The sequence below is a fragment of the Harpia harpyja genome, chromosome W, assembly GCF_026419915.1.
Source record: "Harpia harpyja isolate bHarHar1 chromosome W, bHarHar1 primary haplotype, whole genome shotgun sequence".
Classification (NCBI taxonomy): Eukaryota; Metazoa; Chordata; class Aves; order Accipitriformes; family Accipitridae; genus Harpia; species Harpia harpyja.
This window is the reverse complement of record NC_068968.1, coordinates 10,627,506-10,644,000: the sequence shown is the minus strand read 5'-3', so window position 1 is coordinate 10,644,000 and position 16,495 is coordinate 10,627,506. Positions and strand designations below refer to the sequence as shown.

At 49.6% G+C, this 16,495-nt stretch overlaps 1 protein-coding gene across 1 annotated transcript; it reads right to left on the bottom strand.

Annotated features, from left to right (window-relative positions):
* Positions 1-263: 263 nt before the first annotated feature.
* LOC128136047 (uncharacterized) lies at positions 264-5,085 on the bottom strand. Its single transcript, XM_052775139.1, has 4 exons — positions 4,917-5,085; positions 2,944-3,221; positions 1,428-1,532; positions 264-602 (listed from the first exon to the last, which is right to left on the bottom strand). Exons 1-4 carry the CDS (start codon positions 5,083-5,085, stop codon positions 345-347), a joined length of 810 nt encoding a protein of 269 aa, XP_052631099.1. The 3' UTR covers positions 264-344.
* Positions 5,086-16,495: the final 11,410 nt, after the last annotated feature.

Genomic DNA, 16,495 nt, shown 5'->3' with positions numbered 1-16,495 from the left:
AGTATTTTCTAAAGTTTTAGCAGCAGCCTACACTGGCTTTACGTACATTTGCGTACCGCTTCCAAAAAGCTAAGAGTTTGCTTCCTGCACGACGCAGGAGACTGCTAAGCGGTTCCAGCATCACGCTTCAAATGACTGGGCAAATCATTATCTGTCTATAGAACACTGTTAACAGACTGAAACGTTCCACATAATTACGCTCCAGGGAGACACCATTTTAACTTGCAGAACTATTTCCCTCAGTAAGACGCACAAGACAGAGGTGATATCCCCATGCTAAATCTTTATTGTGCAACTGCTGCTCAAAGCTTTTATTACCTTCCACAGACACACGTCACAAAAAATTAGACGTCAACAGCGGCTACTAGACTGACGGGCAACAGACGAAATCCATTCAGTGGCGATTTGTACACGTGCAGCAACTCTTGCGGTGCAAAAATCTTAGCCAGGCGGCCAGCCCAACTGACGGCCACCCAGAACATGTAGATGTACGTGACAGACTGCCCGCCCTCGGGCCCTTCATCCACAACCATCCGGAATCCATTGGTCAGGCCCAGGTGAGCAGCACGCTTCTTGCCAACAATCATGAAATGCCCAAGAAGCTGGAGAAGGAAGTACAAACCCATAAATAAGTAAAATAAAAAGCCACACACAAAGAGGGGAGAGGGCAGGAAGGGAAGGACTGAGAGCAGAGAACCACCCAGAGAAACCAGGTAGCCAATTCCTAGCAATTCAACCGTTGCGCTTCAAATTACCGTCTGTCCGCCCGCCTGCAACTGACATTTTCCAAGCAAAGCTACAAAGACCGATTATGCACACTGTGTGTGGGGGGGGGGGGGGGGAGGGAAGAGCCATGCAATTTTTTTTCAAGCTGGACAGTAACGGACTACAAAACGGCCACAGAAGCTAAGTTTGTCTCCGGGTTAAAGCCCCCATTATATCTTCAGGCAACATAAGCAATTGTGGTGGAAAATAAACCTTAGGGTGCCTTTTGCGTGGGTTTACAAAGTCTTTGAACTTGACTTTCACAGCCAAGAGTGAAGCATCCAGCACCTCTCAACCAGCTTTGCCCTTCCTCACCCCTGACCTGCCAAAAACCCCAAGCCCTCTTCTCCGTATTAGAGGAAGTACTACTACTCTTACTCTAAACCACGACGACAGGCATCAGACTGCGCTCCAAAACAACGCTGCATTTTGCACCAGAAGTACATACCCAGGGAGGAGCGTTGCTTTATATCGCTACTGTTAGTCAAAAAGCTCAACTCCATTACAAGCTAGAGGCAAAAGATTATAGCGCCAGAAAACCCACAATAGCCTACTGCGTGTGCCCTATCAAGAGGAAAAGGGGGGATGGGAGAGAGAGTCTAGTAAATTAGGAACTAATTACAGGTACAGTTTAGCCCACAGAAAGCTTCCGCAGTACTTACAGGTTCACCAGAATCTTCTGCGTCAGATAACCCGATAATTGGCTCCTTAGGCGTGACTAGGAAAAGCGTCGGAGCTTGGGGCGAAAGATCATGGAACGCAAGGCGCTGGAGGAAGAGTAAACAGTTAAAACGCAACTGGCTTCAGAGAAAGGCAATAGCTTAAGCAAATCAATACGCCCCACTGAACTCGTACAGAAGCAGATTGCCAGATACCCCAAACGCAAGCCGAAACGTTGATTTTTCTTACGCGATATTAATACTTTCTATACACAAAATACAACATATTTACAGAGCCCCCTCCAGAAGTGCACGCAAGATGATGGGGGCAAGGAGACGGGCCAGTACTTCAGATTAGCGACCTCCAGTATGTTTCAGTTTGGGCTGATCATTTCCTAAGCAGTTTTTCTATTCGATGTGGTCCACCACAGAGGCAGGAGACAAACGGCTTAACTGAACCAGCAAAGAGTTTGGTGAAGTGGAAGATCAGCGGCCATTCGTTTTCCATGCGACAGGGAGCTCAAGTATTGAACGAAAGCATAATCGCAGGAAGCCTGCAAGTGCCTAGTACGAGCCTGTCTTCTGTATTGCACATAAACCCTACCTTCAAAAGCAGAAGGCATCCCTAACTGTTAATCTTCAGCATTTTAATAACAAAATTATACGGGATACTAACTTAAAGTTAACATCGTGTAGGCAACGGCTGCATTTTTTTCCCCACAGTCTAAGCAGCTCACTCTGGTTCCTAGCACGTTGTGGTGCACCAGCATGCGCGAACCTCGCAAGCATGCTGTTATCACGGTCCCACTTCGCCACAGAAACAAGATCTGGGAAGCTTTTGCAGCCCGCAGGATGACCGGTTTCTAGCTTTTTGTTAAGAAAAATAAGAAAAGCTGTAATTCTTTGCTTTAATAATCCAGTTTGGGGGTTCAGAACCAAAGCCTAGCACAGCAGAGCTGTGAAATCTCTATAATGCTGTTACGAGGCACATCGAGACCTGCATTTCTCCTATGCAGAACTAACTCATTACGGTCGCTGCTCTGGTTTCAAGACTATCATCCCACACGAGGCAGGACCACTCCCATCCCTCGGCAGCAAACTTCGCGCGACTTGCAGTGCCAAAGGGATATCGGGCGGCAGACGTCTGCGGCTGCCACCAAGTGCGTTACCGTCAGAGGCCCTCCTCTACGCACGCGCACGACGCGGTGGGGCTGGGAACCGAGGCGAGCCGGGCAACACCGGCAACCCGGTACGCGCCGCAGCAGCCGGGGGCGGGGGGGGGTACCGAAGAAGCGCGATGTTTTAGGGATGGTGCAGTAGAGAGCGCCACAACCCAGAGAGGCCCCGTCCGTCCCCCGTCCCTCCAGCCACCCACCCACCCGCAGCAACGCCGCCACCCGCCCTGCCGCGCTCCCGGGCACCGCGCAACGGGTCCTCGGCTCAGGGTGCCTGCGAGCGCAGGGGGAGGGGGAGGGGGGGAAGGGAAGAGGAACCGCGCACAGAGCAAAGCCGCGGCTACCTCCTCGTCCTCGTAGATGACGTTGGCGGGGAAGCGCCTTGCCGGTGATCTTTCCGAAGACAGTAGTGGCGCCACCGGGCCGGGCGGCCCGCGCCCCAACAATCTCGCCAGCCACGACAACGCCCGTTGTCGCCCCCGCGCTTCCTCCACTCGGCCAGGCCCTCCGCGGCGCCCATTGGGCCGCCAGATCGCCGCCGGCCGATCCCGCGTCTCGATTGGCTGTCTCGTCTGTCGTTGCCGCTTGTCCCCGCCCCCTTGGCGGGTCCGCCCTCGTCGACCTGGCGCTTACCGGGGCTCAGGGAGTTTGCGTGCCCCCGGGGCGCGGAGGGATCCGACCGGGGCGCGGAGGGAGACGACGTCGGGCGACTCCGCGGAGGGATCTGTGCCGTGTAGTGCTCTGTGCCGTGTAGTGCTGCGACCCTGCGGGCGGGCAACGAGGTCTCAGAAGAGGCTGTTGTAGCTAGAAGTACTATTTCTTGTTATTTATTACCGCATCAAGTCCACCCCAAACGTGCTTGTGGCTTCTTGGTGCTGCTCCCTCCAGTCAAATGACTGCTTTTGCCAGGGCAGGGCAGGGCAGGGCAGGGCAGGCCTTAACTTTTCAGAACATTTCGCAGAACCGACAGAAGTTGCTCTAAATTGTTCCCTGAAAGCCCCGCTTCAGTTGCAGACGTTTCTAAGCTGCACGCCTCCTGGGAGAAAATAAAATACAAAGCCTGTGTTCAGCACTGGTGGCTTGAGGGCTGGAGGGCAGATCAAGATAGGATTTGCGCTAAGCTGGGTAGGAGGCTTTTAGAAAAATAGGCAGTGCCCCCAAAGCTGCCCAAGGGTGGCCTGTGGTGCCCTGCGCCCCCGGGGATAGTGAGCAATTTGATTGGTCTACACAACTGTATTGTAACATACATAAACCCTGCTTTCCTCTATATCGGGCTAAGGATATCCTTAGCCTTCTTTGCGGCAAGGGCACATTGTCGGCTCACGTTCAACTTGGTGTCCACCAGGAGCCCCCCACGTCCTTTTCTGCAAAGCTGCTTTCCAGCCAGTCGGCCTCCAGCATATACCGGTGCATGGGGTTGTTCCTCCCCAGGTGCAGGACTTGTGTACGTTCAGGTTCCTCAGGTGGTCTCGAACCGGATCGTTTCCTACGATGGGAGGGACTTTGTTCCCCCAGTCCCGGCCTTGAGGTTCAGGGACTTGAGAGATGTGGGAACAGTGGTTGCCAGCGAAAAGGGAGGAAAAAAGTCGTTGAGTACCTCAGCCTTCTCCATGTCGGTTGTCACTAGATCTCCCGTCTTCTTTATCGGAGGGGGGTGGGGGTGGCGTACGTTTTCTTTACTCTTCCTTTTCTGACCAACGCACCTGTAGAAGCCCTCCTTATGATACTTCACATCCCTTGCCAAATTCAGCTCCAGCTGTGCCTTAGCTTTCCTGATCCCATCCCTACACACCCGGGCAGCATCCCTATATTCTTCCCAGGATGCGTGTCCCCGCTTCCACTGCCTTTGCATTTCCTTCTTGCGCTTCAGCTCGACCAGAAGGTCCTTCCCCAGCCATGCTGGTCTCCTGCCTTCCTTGCCTGATTTCTTACGCATGGGGATCGAGAGCTCTTGTGCGCTAAGAAAAACGTCCTTAAAGAGCTGCCAGCTCCCTTCTGCTCCTTCTGCACAGTGGCTTCCAACTCCTCCTGTTTGTTACCCGTGCTGCATGCATTGGTATAGAGGCACTTCAGCTGGGCTGTCGACCGTGTCACCTTTTTGGAGGATCAAGCCCCAGTTCCTTTGCGGCATTTCTCAGGTGTTCCCCTGTTGGTTCCTAACGCATCAGCAGCCCCTGGCTCTTCTCTGTTGCTCAAAACTCCGTCCCCTTCCCCCGCTGAGTCTAGTTTAAAGCCCTCCTTGTAAGTCTGGCTAGCTTGTTGGCAAAGACCCTCTTGCCCCGCTTGGTCAGGTGAATCCCATCAGCTCCCAACAGACCCGGCTTCTCAAAGGTAGATCCACGATCATAGAAGCCAAAACCTTGAGCGTGGCACCAGCTACGCAGCCAGGCATTCACCTGTTCAATTCGTCTCCTCCTTCCTGGACCCCTTCCTCTGACTGGGAGGATAGAGGAGACCACCACCTGTGCTCCCGATCCTTTTAACATTGCTCCGAGGGACATATAGTTTCTTGGGAGGGTTCTAAGTTGCCTCGCCAGACCCTACGCGGAATAGTAGGAGCGGATGATAATCCGCAGGGTTCACCAGGCTCGGCAGCCTCTCAGTGATGCCATGAATGCGAGCTCCTGGTAGGCAGCAGGCTTCTCTAGAGAAATTGTCTGGACAGCAAATGGGTGCTTCGGTGCCTCTCAGTAGGGAATCTCCAATTACTAATACCTTGTGTGCTTTTCTGGCAGCGCTGGTTCTAATGCGGGTGGGTGGTTGGGTCAGCTTTGCATGGTTGGCTTGTCCTGGATCCTGTCCGTTACTCACATGTTCTTCAGTCTCCAACCCCAGAGCATCCTGTCTGTTATGTAGGGACACTTCAGGAGATGGGGAGGGTTCTTCCTTCTACCCCAAGCACAGACAAGCGTCCAGTCTCCTTCATCTCGTGAGTGCCTTGCATCAGTCAGCTCGAGGTTGGATTCAGGCTTACCTTCTGTGGCAGTACATCCCGCCCCCCCCATCCTGCCAGCAGGAAACAAATCTTCTCCAGGAAGGGAGAAGTGGAAGGAAACCCTGGAGGCTGCAGGTTGAAATTTGAACTGGCCAATCGAGATGCGCCCGGTACACCGAGGTGACCCTCCTAGCCAATAGAATTAAATGACCACAGGTCAGATTCGACGGGGGTATAAACGGGGTCCCGCCGGAGGACACGTGGGCAGTCCTCCTCGGAGCAGCGGGTCTGCAGTCGGGGACTCCCCCTTGGGCCGGGGCACCGCCCGAGGTAACTCCTGGAGGGTAAGAGCCCTCAGCTTTTAGGTGAGTGATACGCGCGTTTTGAGCCATCACTTTAAATCTTGGGAATTCTTAAGTCAGCCGTGTAGTATTAATTCTCTTTACATCATTGAGCCTGTGATTTTATAGAATGTTATCGGACTTCTAACTAACTTTTGCTGAAGAATAAATCTGAGTTTTAACACCTGTTGGATTTGGTTAGTCGTGCATCCGTAACACCTTCCTCTTGCGCATCCTTAAGGCAGGCTGTCGCTCAGCCCGGGACAGCGTACAATACCACGCATCGATCCCCTGCTCGCCTTCCCGGATACCGCGCTGCCTGTCGAGCTCCTCTTGTAGCATAGTTACTTGTCCAAGGGGATCTTCCAGCTGGGCACGCTTGCAGCTATGACATCCACCGCTGCCTTCGGGTGCTAGGGGGACTTCCAGGTACTGGAGCTCCATGCGGCCCGAGGTCTAGACAGCTATATCAGTCCTTGGGAGGTCTGTTTGTGGGGAGACGTCAGCACAGGTAGGCTGTAGCGCTTCCGTTTGGGTTGCAGCCGCAGCCTTGCAGTTGCGGCAGGTGGACACCATTTTCTTTCAGCAGGTCACCTTGAAGTCCCAGGACAGAAGAGAAAGGGTGGCAGGTACCGGCGGGGGGGGGAAGGGAGAGAAGGGGCCGCTGCAGTCCCACAGCCTTTTCCATGTCCTGTGTCACCAGGTCCCCCCGCCTCATTCAGCAGAGGGCCCACATTTTTCCATAGCCTTCCTTTTGTCACCTATGTACTTACAGAATCATAGAATCGTTTAGGTTGGAAAAGACCTTTAAGATCATCGAGTCCAACCTTCAACCATGCCCACTAAGTAGAAACCCTTATAGAAGCCCTTCTTGTTGTCTTTGACCTCCCTTGCCAGATTCAATTCCAGGTGGGAATTCCAGCTTTCCTAACCTCAGCCCTGCGTGCTTGGACAATGTCTCCGTATTCCTCCCAGGTTACCCGTCCTTGCTTCCACCCCCTGCAGGCTTCCTTTTTGTGCTGGAGTTTGGCCAGGAGCTCGTTGCTCATCCACGCAGGCCTCCTGGCATTTTTGCCCGACTTCCTGCTCGTTGGGATGGACCGCTCTTGAGCTTGGAGGAGGTGACCCTCCAGTATTAACCAGCTTTCTTGGGCCCCTCTTCCCTCCAGGGCCTTATCCCACGGGACACTTCCAAGCAGATCCCTGAAGAGGCTAGAGTCGGCTCTCCTCAAGTCCAGGGACGTGAGCTTGTGTTTTACCCTCCTCCCTCCTCTCGGGATCCTGAACTCCACCATCTCACGGTCGCTGCAGCCAAGGCCGCCTTTGACCTTCGCATCCCCAACGAGCCCCTCCTTGTCGGTCAGTAGGAGGTCCAGCAGAGCACCTCTCCTCCTTGGCTCCTCTATCACTTGGGTGAGGAAGTTGTCGTCAATGCACTCCAGGAACCTCCTAGATTGCTTATGCCCTGCTGTGTTGTCCCTCCAGCAGATATCGGGGTGGTTGAAGTCCCCCGTGAGGACCAGGTGTTACGGAGGCATGCACAATCAAATCCAACAGGTGTTAAAGCTCAGATTTATTCTTCAGCAAAAGTTAGTTAGAACTCCGGTAACATTTTATAAAACCACAGGCTCAATGATGTAAAGAGTATTAATACTACACAGCTGACTTAAGAATCCTTAAGATTTAAAAATGATGACTCAAAACGTGCATATCGCGCATATCACTCACCTAAAAGATGATGAGGGCTCTCTCCCTCGAGGAGTTACCTTGGGCGGTGCCCCGACCCAAGGGGGAGCCCCTGACTGCAGACCCGCTGCTCCGAGGAGGACTGATTCCAACATGTCCTCCGGCGGGACCCCATTTCTACCCCTGTCGAATCTGATCTGTGGTCATTTAATCGCTATTGGCTAAGAAGGTCACCTCTGTGTACCTGGCACGTCTCGATTGGCCAGTTCAAATTTCAACCTGCGGCCTCTAGGGTTTAGGGTTTTTTTTCCTCTTCTCCCTGCCTGGAGAAGTTTCGTTTCCGGCTTGGGAGGTGGGGGGAGTGTACTGCCACACCAGGGCCTGCGAACGCGAGGCTGCTCCCATCTTATCTGTCTGTAGAGGGCCTCATCCGCTTGTTCTTCCTGGTCGGGTGGCCTATAGCAGACACCCACTAGAATGCCACCCTTACCCATCTTCTCTTCAATCCTTGCCCATAAGCTCTCAGTCGGCTCATCAGCCCTCCCCAGGCAGGGCTCCATGCATTCCAGCTGTTGTCTCACATAAAAGGGCCACTGCCCCTCCTCGTCTTCCCAGCCCGTCCTTCCTAAAGAGCCCGTAGCCCTCCATTACAACACTCCAGTCACGGGAGCCATCCCACCACGTCTCAATGATCCCAACAAGATCGTAGCCCTGCAACTGCACACGCATCTCTGACTCCTCATGCTTATTCCCCATACTGCGTGCATTAGTGTACAGGCACTTCAGAGAGGCACCCCCAGCATGTTGACTCCCCAGAAGGGGTTTTGGGGATTTCTCCATAATGGTGCCTTGTAGGCACTTCCTTGCTTACATGCAAATGCTGGAGGTGACCCTGCTTAAGCCCCGTTTTGGTGATTTTGTGATCCCTTCCTGTCACATCAACCCCTGCGCTTTGCTCAGTGACCCTGTCCGTCGCTGCCTCGCAGGGCTGCTGGTTACTCTCTCCCTCCCCTCCTCATTCCTAGTTTAAAGCCCTCCTAATGAGGTCAGCTAGCCTACTGGCAAAAATACCTTTGCCCCGCTTAGTGAGGTGGATCCCCTCTCTCCCAAGCAGACGCTGACCCACAAACAGGGGCCCATGGTCATAGAACCCAAAACCCTGTCACCAGCACCAGCTCCGCAGCCAATTCTTGACCCGCATTATCAGTGCCCTCCTCCTCCCACCCTTTCCCCTCACCGGCAGGACTGAGGAGAACACCACCTGGGCCCCCATGCCCTTGACTATCGCCCTCAGAGCTCTGGGGTCATTGCTAGGGGAAACCTGGACAGTATCAAAAGCATCATCGGTGCCCAATTCTCAGCTTTGGGTCTCCTTTGCTACTGAAATTTCAGTTACGGAAGACGGATTGGTACCTGCGCTTCAGTCAAATCAACATTCAGTCCTAATCCTTCCCGACAAAAGGGTCAGGAACTACATCTCCAGCCTTACTTATTGTCCTTTTACCCTTCACATCCTCAAGGCATTGCCTTCTCTAAGGCTCTGTTTTAATCAAGTTTAGCAAGACCAAGCTCGCATCTACTCCATGACCTCTTCATAGCTGTTCCTGGGTTTCCAATGCGCACACACAAAGAGAATCCAACGGGCTCCGCACATTTTCATCCCTTTGCACGCAGGAGTTCCAGTTCTTTATCACTTTTATTACCAAGTGAGAAAGAAAATGGAGTCAAGATCCTTTTTCTCACAAGAACCTCTTATTGCTCAGAAAGAAGGCTTTTTCTCTTGAAATTCCCCCCCCCCGCCCACCCAAAGTGACTGGATCCCCAGATATTTCCCGACTTTCCTATCTCCAAAACGTCCTGTTCCTACCCCAGTCACTATCATTCTTTAAACCACCAACCCCCTTCAACTGCTACATGGAGGAATCTGCCTTTTAGGCTTTGCGATGGGTTGACGGGTTGACCTTGGCCGGCTGCCAGGGGCCCACCCAGCTGCTCTCTCACTGCCCCTCCTCAACAGGACAGGGAGAGAAAATAGGATGAAAAAGTTCCTTCAGGAAATATCCACCTGCCGGATCCACGGGCAGCAGGGAAATACCTGCCCCGGACAGCGTTTTGCCCTTTCTTAAATATGTTTCCACAGGGGCACCACCAGCTTCGCCGAGTTGCTCAGCTTTGGCCTGCGGTGAGCCCGGTGCCTAGCTGGCTGGAACCAGCTGTGTCCGGCACAGGGCAGACCCTGGCCTCTTCTCACAGAGGCCACCCCTGCAGGCCGCACCTGGAGCACTGTGTCCACTTCTGGTCCCCACAATTCAAAAAAAGACGCAGACAGACCGGAGAGAGTCCCAAGGAGGGCCACGAAGATGATGAAAGGGCTGGAGAACCTGCCCTATGAGGAAAGACTGAAGGAGTTTGGTCTTTTCTCCCTTGGAGAAGAGAAGGCTCAGGGGGGACCTCATCACAGTATTCCAGTACTTAAAGGGTGGCTACAAAGAGGAGGGAGGCTCTCTCTTCACAAGGAGCCACATGGGGAAGACAAGGGGCAATGGGTACAAGTTGCCCCAGGAGAGAGATTTCATCTCGATACAAGACAGACTGACTATTGACTTTTTTTTTTTTTTTTTTTTTTTTACAGTGAGAACAATCATCCACTGGAACAGCCTCCCCAGGGATGTGGTAGAGTCCCCATCGCTAGAGGTTTTCAAGGTGCGATTGGACAGGGTGCTAGATAATCTCATCTAGGCTCCCTTTCCCACGGAAGGATGGAGCAGATGATCTTTCAAGGTCCTTTCCCACCTGGGCTGCTCTAGGATTCTACGATTCTTCAGTGGATCACTGTTTAATAATAACCCTTTGCTCGCTCTGGTTTGGAGCAAAGTATCGGCAACGTTGCCTGCGAGGCGAGACATGAATTCCACCAGGCGCCACAGGCTTCTAAAACCTATGGTAATCGCCCAGTCTCTCTGAATGTATAAGACTGTCGTGGTTTCAGCCCAGCCGGTAACAAAGCACCACGCAGCCGCTCGCTCGCTCGCTCCCCCCACCCCGGCCACGTTGGGATTCTTACCGAAATCCGGAATAAAAGTCCTTAACACCAATGTGAAGTTAAGAAGCAGGCACTTCGTTTATTGCAGCGCTGGGGACACGGGGGATCGCTCCTCCAAAGGCGTGTCCAACTTAGTATCAAAATCCATCAGTTTTTATAGACTTTTTCTGTCAGGTCATTGTTACATAAGCTCTTTACATAAAAATGCATACTATGCTCGCTCTTAAATTTAACCTGTATAATGATTGGTCCTTTGATTATATAACCTTATCAATATTCTTATTTAAAAACAATCATTGGTCAGTTACACTTAGCTCTACTGATTGGAATCTTCGATACTCAAATCAAGATGGGAAGGGTAAGCAGCAAACTGGTGTCCATGACGGTTCCCTTAGTTTCTTGAAACAAAACATAGAAAGACCAGTAACTTCCTGGTGAGGTTTCTATGGTTAGCTATTTCAAACTTCAACAATATTAAGGTTCCTATAGTCACACATAACACAGTTCCTAAAGTTTCTATGGCTACATTTCAAACTTAACAATCCTATACATTATGCTTCACAATTTTACTTCTTAATCAAACCTAACTCTTCTATGTGATTAAATTTTGATTTCTTTACCAGAATATTTGCAACAGGATGAGGAGAAAATATAAAGGCAGGCTCGTGGGTGGAGATAAGGACTGGGAGGGATCACTCACCACTTACGGTCACGGGCAAAAGACAGGCTCAACTTGGGGAAGAAACAAAATCAATTTAATTTACTACAAATCAAATCAAAACAAGGATATTAGGAAGTAAAACCAAACCTTAGAACACCTTCCCCCCACCCCTCCCTCTTTCCCGGCTCAACTCCACTCCCGGTTCTCTCTACCTCCTCCCCCCGGCGGCGCAGGGGAACAGGGGATGGGGGTTGGGGTCAGCTCGCCACACATTGTCTCTGCCGCTCCTTCCTCCTACAGGGGGAGGACTCCTCACTCGTCCCCTGCTCCACCGTGGGGTCCCTCCCACAGGAGACAGTCCTTCACGAACGTCTCCAACGTGAGTCCTTTCCGCGGGCTGCAGTTCTTCCCGAACTTCCCTGGTGTGGGTCCTTTCCGCGGGCGGATCTTCAGTCACACACTGCTCCAGCGCGGGCTTTCCCATGGAGTCACGGCCATCTTCGGGGGCCTCCGCTCCACCGTTCACCTCCATGGGCTGCAGGGGGACAGCCTGCCATCTCACCACGGGCTGCAGGGGCATCAACCTCCTCAGGCGGCCCTCCTCCCCCTCCTTCTTCACTGACCTCGGTATCTGCATGGGTGTTCCTCTCGCATTCCAATCCCCCTACTCCCTGCAGGTTCCCCTTCTTAAATACGTTATCCCAGAGGCACTACTGATGTACTTGAGAAATGATATACTTAAGGAGTGATGTACTTAAGACGACCACAAAGGTCTTGTGAAATAAGATACCCTTTGTATACACAAGGCATGCCGTGCTAACGACTGTGCCCCTGAAGAAGAACTAAAAGACTGATAAGAAGGGAACATCCTACCCCAGGAGGCGCCTAAAAGTTGAAAAATTGCTAATAGCCATGAAGTCAGCAAAAAATCTTTGATAACTGGAGGAAAGGTAAAGGCGGCAGGGGGAGATCACGACCACCGACTCAATTCAAGACCAAAAGACTTACCCCCCCCACTCTCCTTGAGCATGCGCTGTAGAATAAAAGAACACTGTACCTTTAATTCGAAGCGGGGAAACTTTAACCCAATAGAAACTGTACTAGATAAGCGACTACCAGTAATAGTTTTGGGGAAGAACTTTGGAAATTGAATATGTATAACTGAACCGTATAAATTGCTTGCCCGTTTAGGCATGAGGTGTGCTAGCTATGTGGATTACCACCTAGCCCCCATCTTTGCGCAAACATGAATTGGAATAAAATACCTCTGCTCTGTGTGTATATTGGCGTTTCACACACTGAGTAAACGACCCCACTTGTGGGACAACATTTTTGGCGACCCAGATGGGACTGTGCTGACAGCCTTGCTCGGATCGTCTTGCCGCACCCTATGGGGAGAAGGGAACCGAGCGGACTCCAGCGTGCACCGACCTGTTGATCGGGGACTGCATTGGCTCCTCTCCTGCGGTCAGGCGGTAAGCGACACAACGATGCAATGCTATTGGAAAAGAGGTATTTTCTGATAGATAAATAAGGGAAGAGGGAAAAGTCTTTTGGGGAGTAGCAAGCATTTGGGGACATTTTGTCCCGTTTGGGCTCTGTGTGAGACGCAGCAGGAAAGATACGCAGCAGGAAAGATACGCAGCAGGAGCATAATTTCGTTCCTACATGTTTTTGTAACGAAGGGAGACGTCCCTCATTTGGTGTATGGAATGCTGGTTCAGAATCGGTACCGATATGGGCAATGCTACTTCCCAGGAGACTCCCCTTTGTTCTCCCTTAGGATGCATCTTGAAAAATTGGAAAAAGTTTGGAGGGGATCCCCTAAAGAAAGATAAACTAAAAGCTTATTGTGCACAATGGTGGCTGATGTATGAATTGGAGGATGGAGAAAATGGCCAGAGAATGGATCGCTGAATTATAATACTATTTTACAATTGATGTTGTTTTGTAGAAGGATAATAAATGGGGTGAAGTTGCGTATGTTGATTTGTTTTTCGTTTTAAGATGCGATCATGAAAACTGTAAAAATGTAGATTGTTGATGGATGATGCTGATTGAATGTATTAGCAGAAAGTATTAATGGAAAGGGAAAGAAAAAGAATGTAAAAGGAAGTGTGTTAAGGATGGTGGGGAGGCTGGAGATGTGCAGATGTTGGTTCCAGAGGGGAATCTGGTAAATGTAGAATGAAGGGATGAGAAAAGGAGATCACAGGATAGTAGTGATTATCATTTCTATTATTGTAGTATGCATTGCCGTTAGTTGTGTTAAAAGAATGATTGTAAAATCTACCAATACATCAGTCAATGATGACATACCTGTGGTTGAATTGTGACTCAGGTCACGGGGTGGATTGTATGGATTCTCTGGCTCATAGTTCACAAACAAGTTTCACCATGTCTAGTGCACACAGGCGACTCATGGGGGTTACAAAGGTGACCCAGCCTTGGATTGCCTTGAGGCCCTGTCTCTCTGCAGAGATGACTCACAGGGAGCTGTGTAGACAGCTTAGCCCTGGGTTTTCTGATAAGCCCTAAACTAAACAGGGCGGTGACTGAAGAACCAAAACCTGAATTGAGCCTTGAAATCCTTTAACAAATAGTATTCCCCGAGTCTCAATCCAACCACTATTCAGTTGCCTGAGGAAGAAGGAAAAAAATAAATTAAAAAAAAAATATGGGAAAGGTAAAGGTATCCTGTGCACTATTTTTGGAGCATGTCTAACTTGTGCACAGGAGGAGGCACTGAAATCGGAGACGGCAAACATAATGGGTGCAGCCGATCTCATTGAAGCTACAAAATTCAGTGCATTAGAAGCTGAAGTTGAAGTGACCAAAACTGCTTTAGAGGCAGAAGAGAAGTGCAGCCTTGAGTGTTCATAATGGACAATTGGAGGTTGAAAAGATGCTTTTGAAAGATGAATTAAATTCTGAAAGGGAGAAGAACAGAAAATTGCTAGAAAAATTAAATCTGTTGTTATGAAGACCAGCCCACTTCCAGCTCAAGAGCAGGGAGTGAGAATTTTAGCCCAATCTCAGGGAGAACGAGGGGACAGCTTCCCATTATACAAGCTCCCTTTAGACAGGAAATAGGGGTGGAGGGACAGCCAGTATTTGTACATGTCCCATTCACTACCTCAGGTCTATTGAATTGGAAGCAATCAGTGGGGTCCTATCCAGAAAATGCAGACGGAATGCCCACAGAAAGAAAAATTATTTGCTGAATCCTCAGGAAAAGGGGGGCCAGAATCAAATACTAACTTAATTATGCTAGGGACATCTGATACTGAGTAAAGGGGACTGTGGAGAATATTGAGATTTCCCCAGCCGATGCCCTGGTTCCCGTAAAGCTGGCGAACAAAGTTATAAATTTCCTGATAGATAGTGGGGCAACCCATTCGGTAGTAACTAGCTGTAAGGAGCCTTTAAGTAAAATGTATATGCCAATTGTTGGGGTCACGGGAAAGCGAGCTTTTAGGCCATTTTTAAAAAAAACCTATGGAACATACAATTGGAAATACTACTTTGGCTCATGAATTTCTATATATGCCAGAATGCCCCCCCTCCCATTTTTTGGGTCAAGATCTATTGTGTAAACTGAAAGCACAGCTAACATTTTTTGATAAGTCTATTCAGCTACACGTGCCTGAAGAGAGAGCATGGAGAGCTCAGTTGTGTCTATTGACTGAAAAGAAACAAGAAGAGACCAGAATCCCAGAGGAAATTTTGGATGCTGTTGTTGCAAATATTCTGGTAAAGAAATAAAAATTTAATCACATAAAAGAGTTTGGTTTGATTAAGAAGTAGAAAATTGTGAAGCATAGGTATGGGAGTGTTAAGTTTGAAATGTAGTCATAGGAACTTAGGAACTTTAGAAAATGTACTATGTGTAACTATAAGAATTCAAGTATTATCTAAAATCAGTTAACCACAGAAACTTTGACAAAGATTTGTTGATTTGTAGTGTTTTGTTTTAGGAAACTAGGGAAACCGTTATGGACACCAGTTTGCTGCTTGGAAACCCCTTACCCTTCCCACCTCGATCTAATTATTGAGGATTCCAATCAGTAGAGTTAAGTGAGATTAACCAATGATTGTTTTGACATAAGAATATTAATAAGATGGTGTGACTGAAGGACCAATTATTAGAAAGGTTACATTTAAGAATAGACATAGTATGCATTTTTATGTAAACTAATATAGATGATGGTGAGAATCGTACTGCGCAGAATCACCTAAGAGAGGTCAAGAAGCGGACAAGTGAGGAAGACTATGGAAGACCACCAGAGGGCTTCGGAAGACCACCAGAGACCTTCACTGCGCCTGCATGAAGAGACATTTACATATGCTAATGATTTATCAGAAAGTTAATGATTATGTATAACATTTTCTAGAAATTTAGTGAATATGTATAACAGGTGTGTATTTAACCTGCACAGTTAGACTAGACAGGTGCACACGATAGGTGGAGTGATCCCCCGTGTGCCCAGCGCTGCAATAAAGGAGTGCCTGCTTCTTAACTTCTCATTGCTGTTAAGGAGTTTTATTCTGGATTTTGGCAACACTGTAATACTTCTGGTATGGGCCTCCAAGAAACCCGGATGAGCCAAGAACGCTGCTCCGGCAAAAGTCGAATTAAACCCAGGAGCCCAACCGGTAAGAAAGAAACAATCGAGGGGATTTTTCGGAATGGCCGGATGGTGCCAGCTATGGATTCCTAATTTTGGACTGATTGCTAAACAGTTATACACTGCTCTAAAAAGACCTGAGGGAATCTTGGAATGGACAGCAGAATGCTGTACAAGTTTTGATGGAATTAAAAGAAAGTTGATGGAAGCTCCCGCTTTGGGACTACCAAATTTAAGAAAACCCTTTGAATTATATGTACATGAGAGACAGCAGGTGGCTCTGGGAATATTAACACAGAAATTGGGGAATGAAAAGAGACCAGTGGGATACTTTTCCAAAAAATTGGATGAGATCAGCAAAGGTTGGCCTGCCTGCTTGAGGGCAGTAGCGGTGACTATAACCTTGATTGAGGAGTCTCGAAAACTGGCACTAGGCCAACCAATTACCATGTTTGTACCTCATGCTGTATCATCCCTCCTTGACAATAAGGGGCATCACTGGATTTCCCCAAGTAGATTAGCAAAATATCAAGCTGTGTTACTGGAACAAGATGATGTCACACTTTCTTTGATCTCCACTTTGAATCCTGCCACCTTGCTCC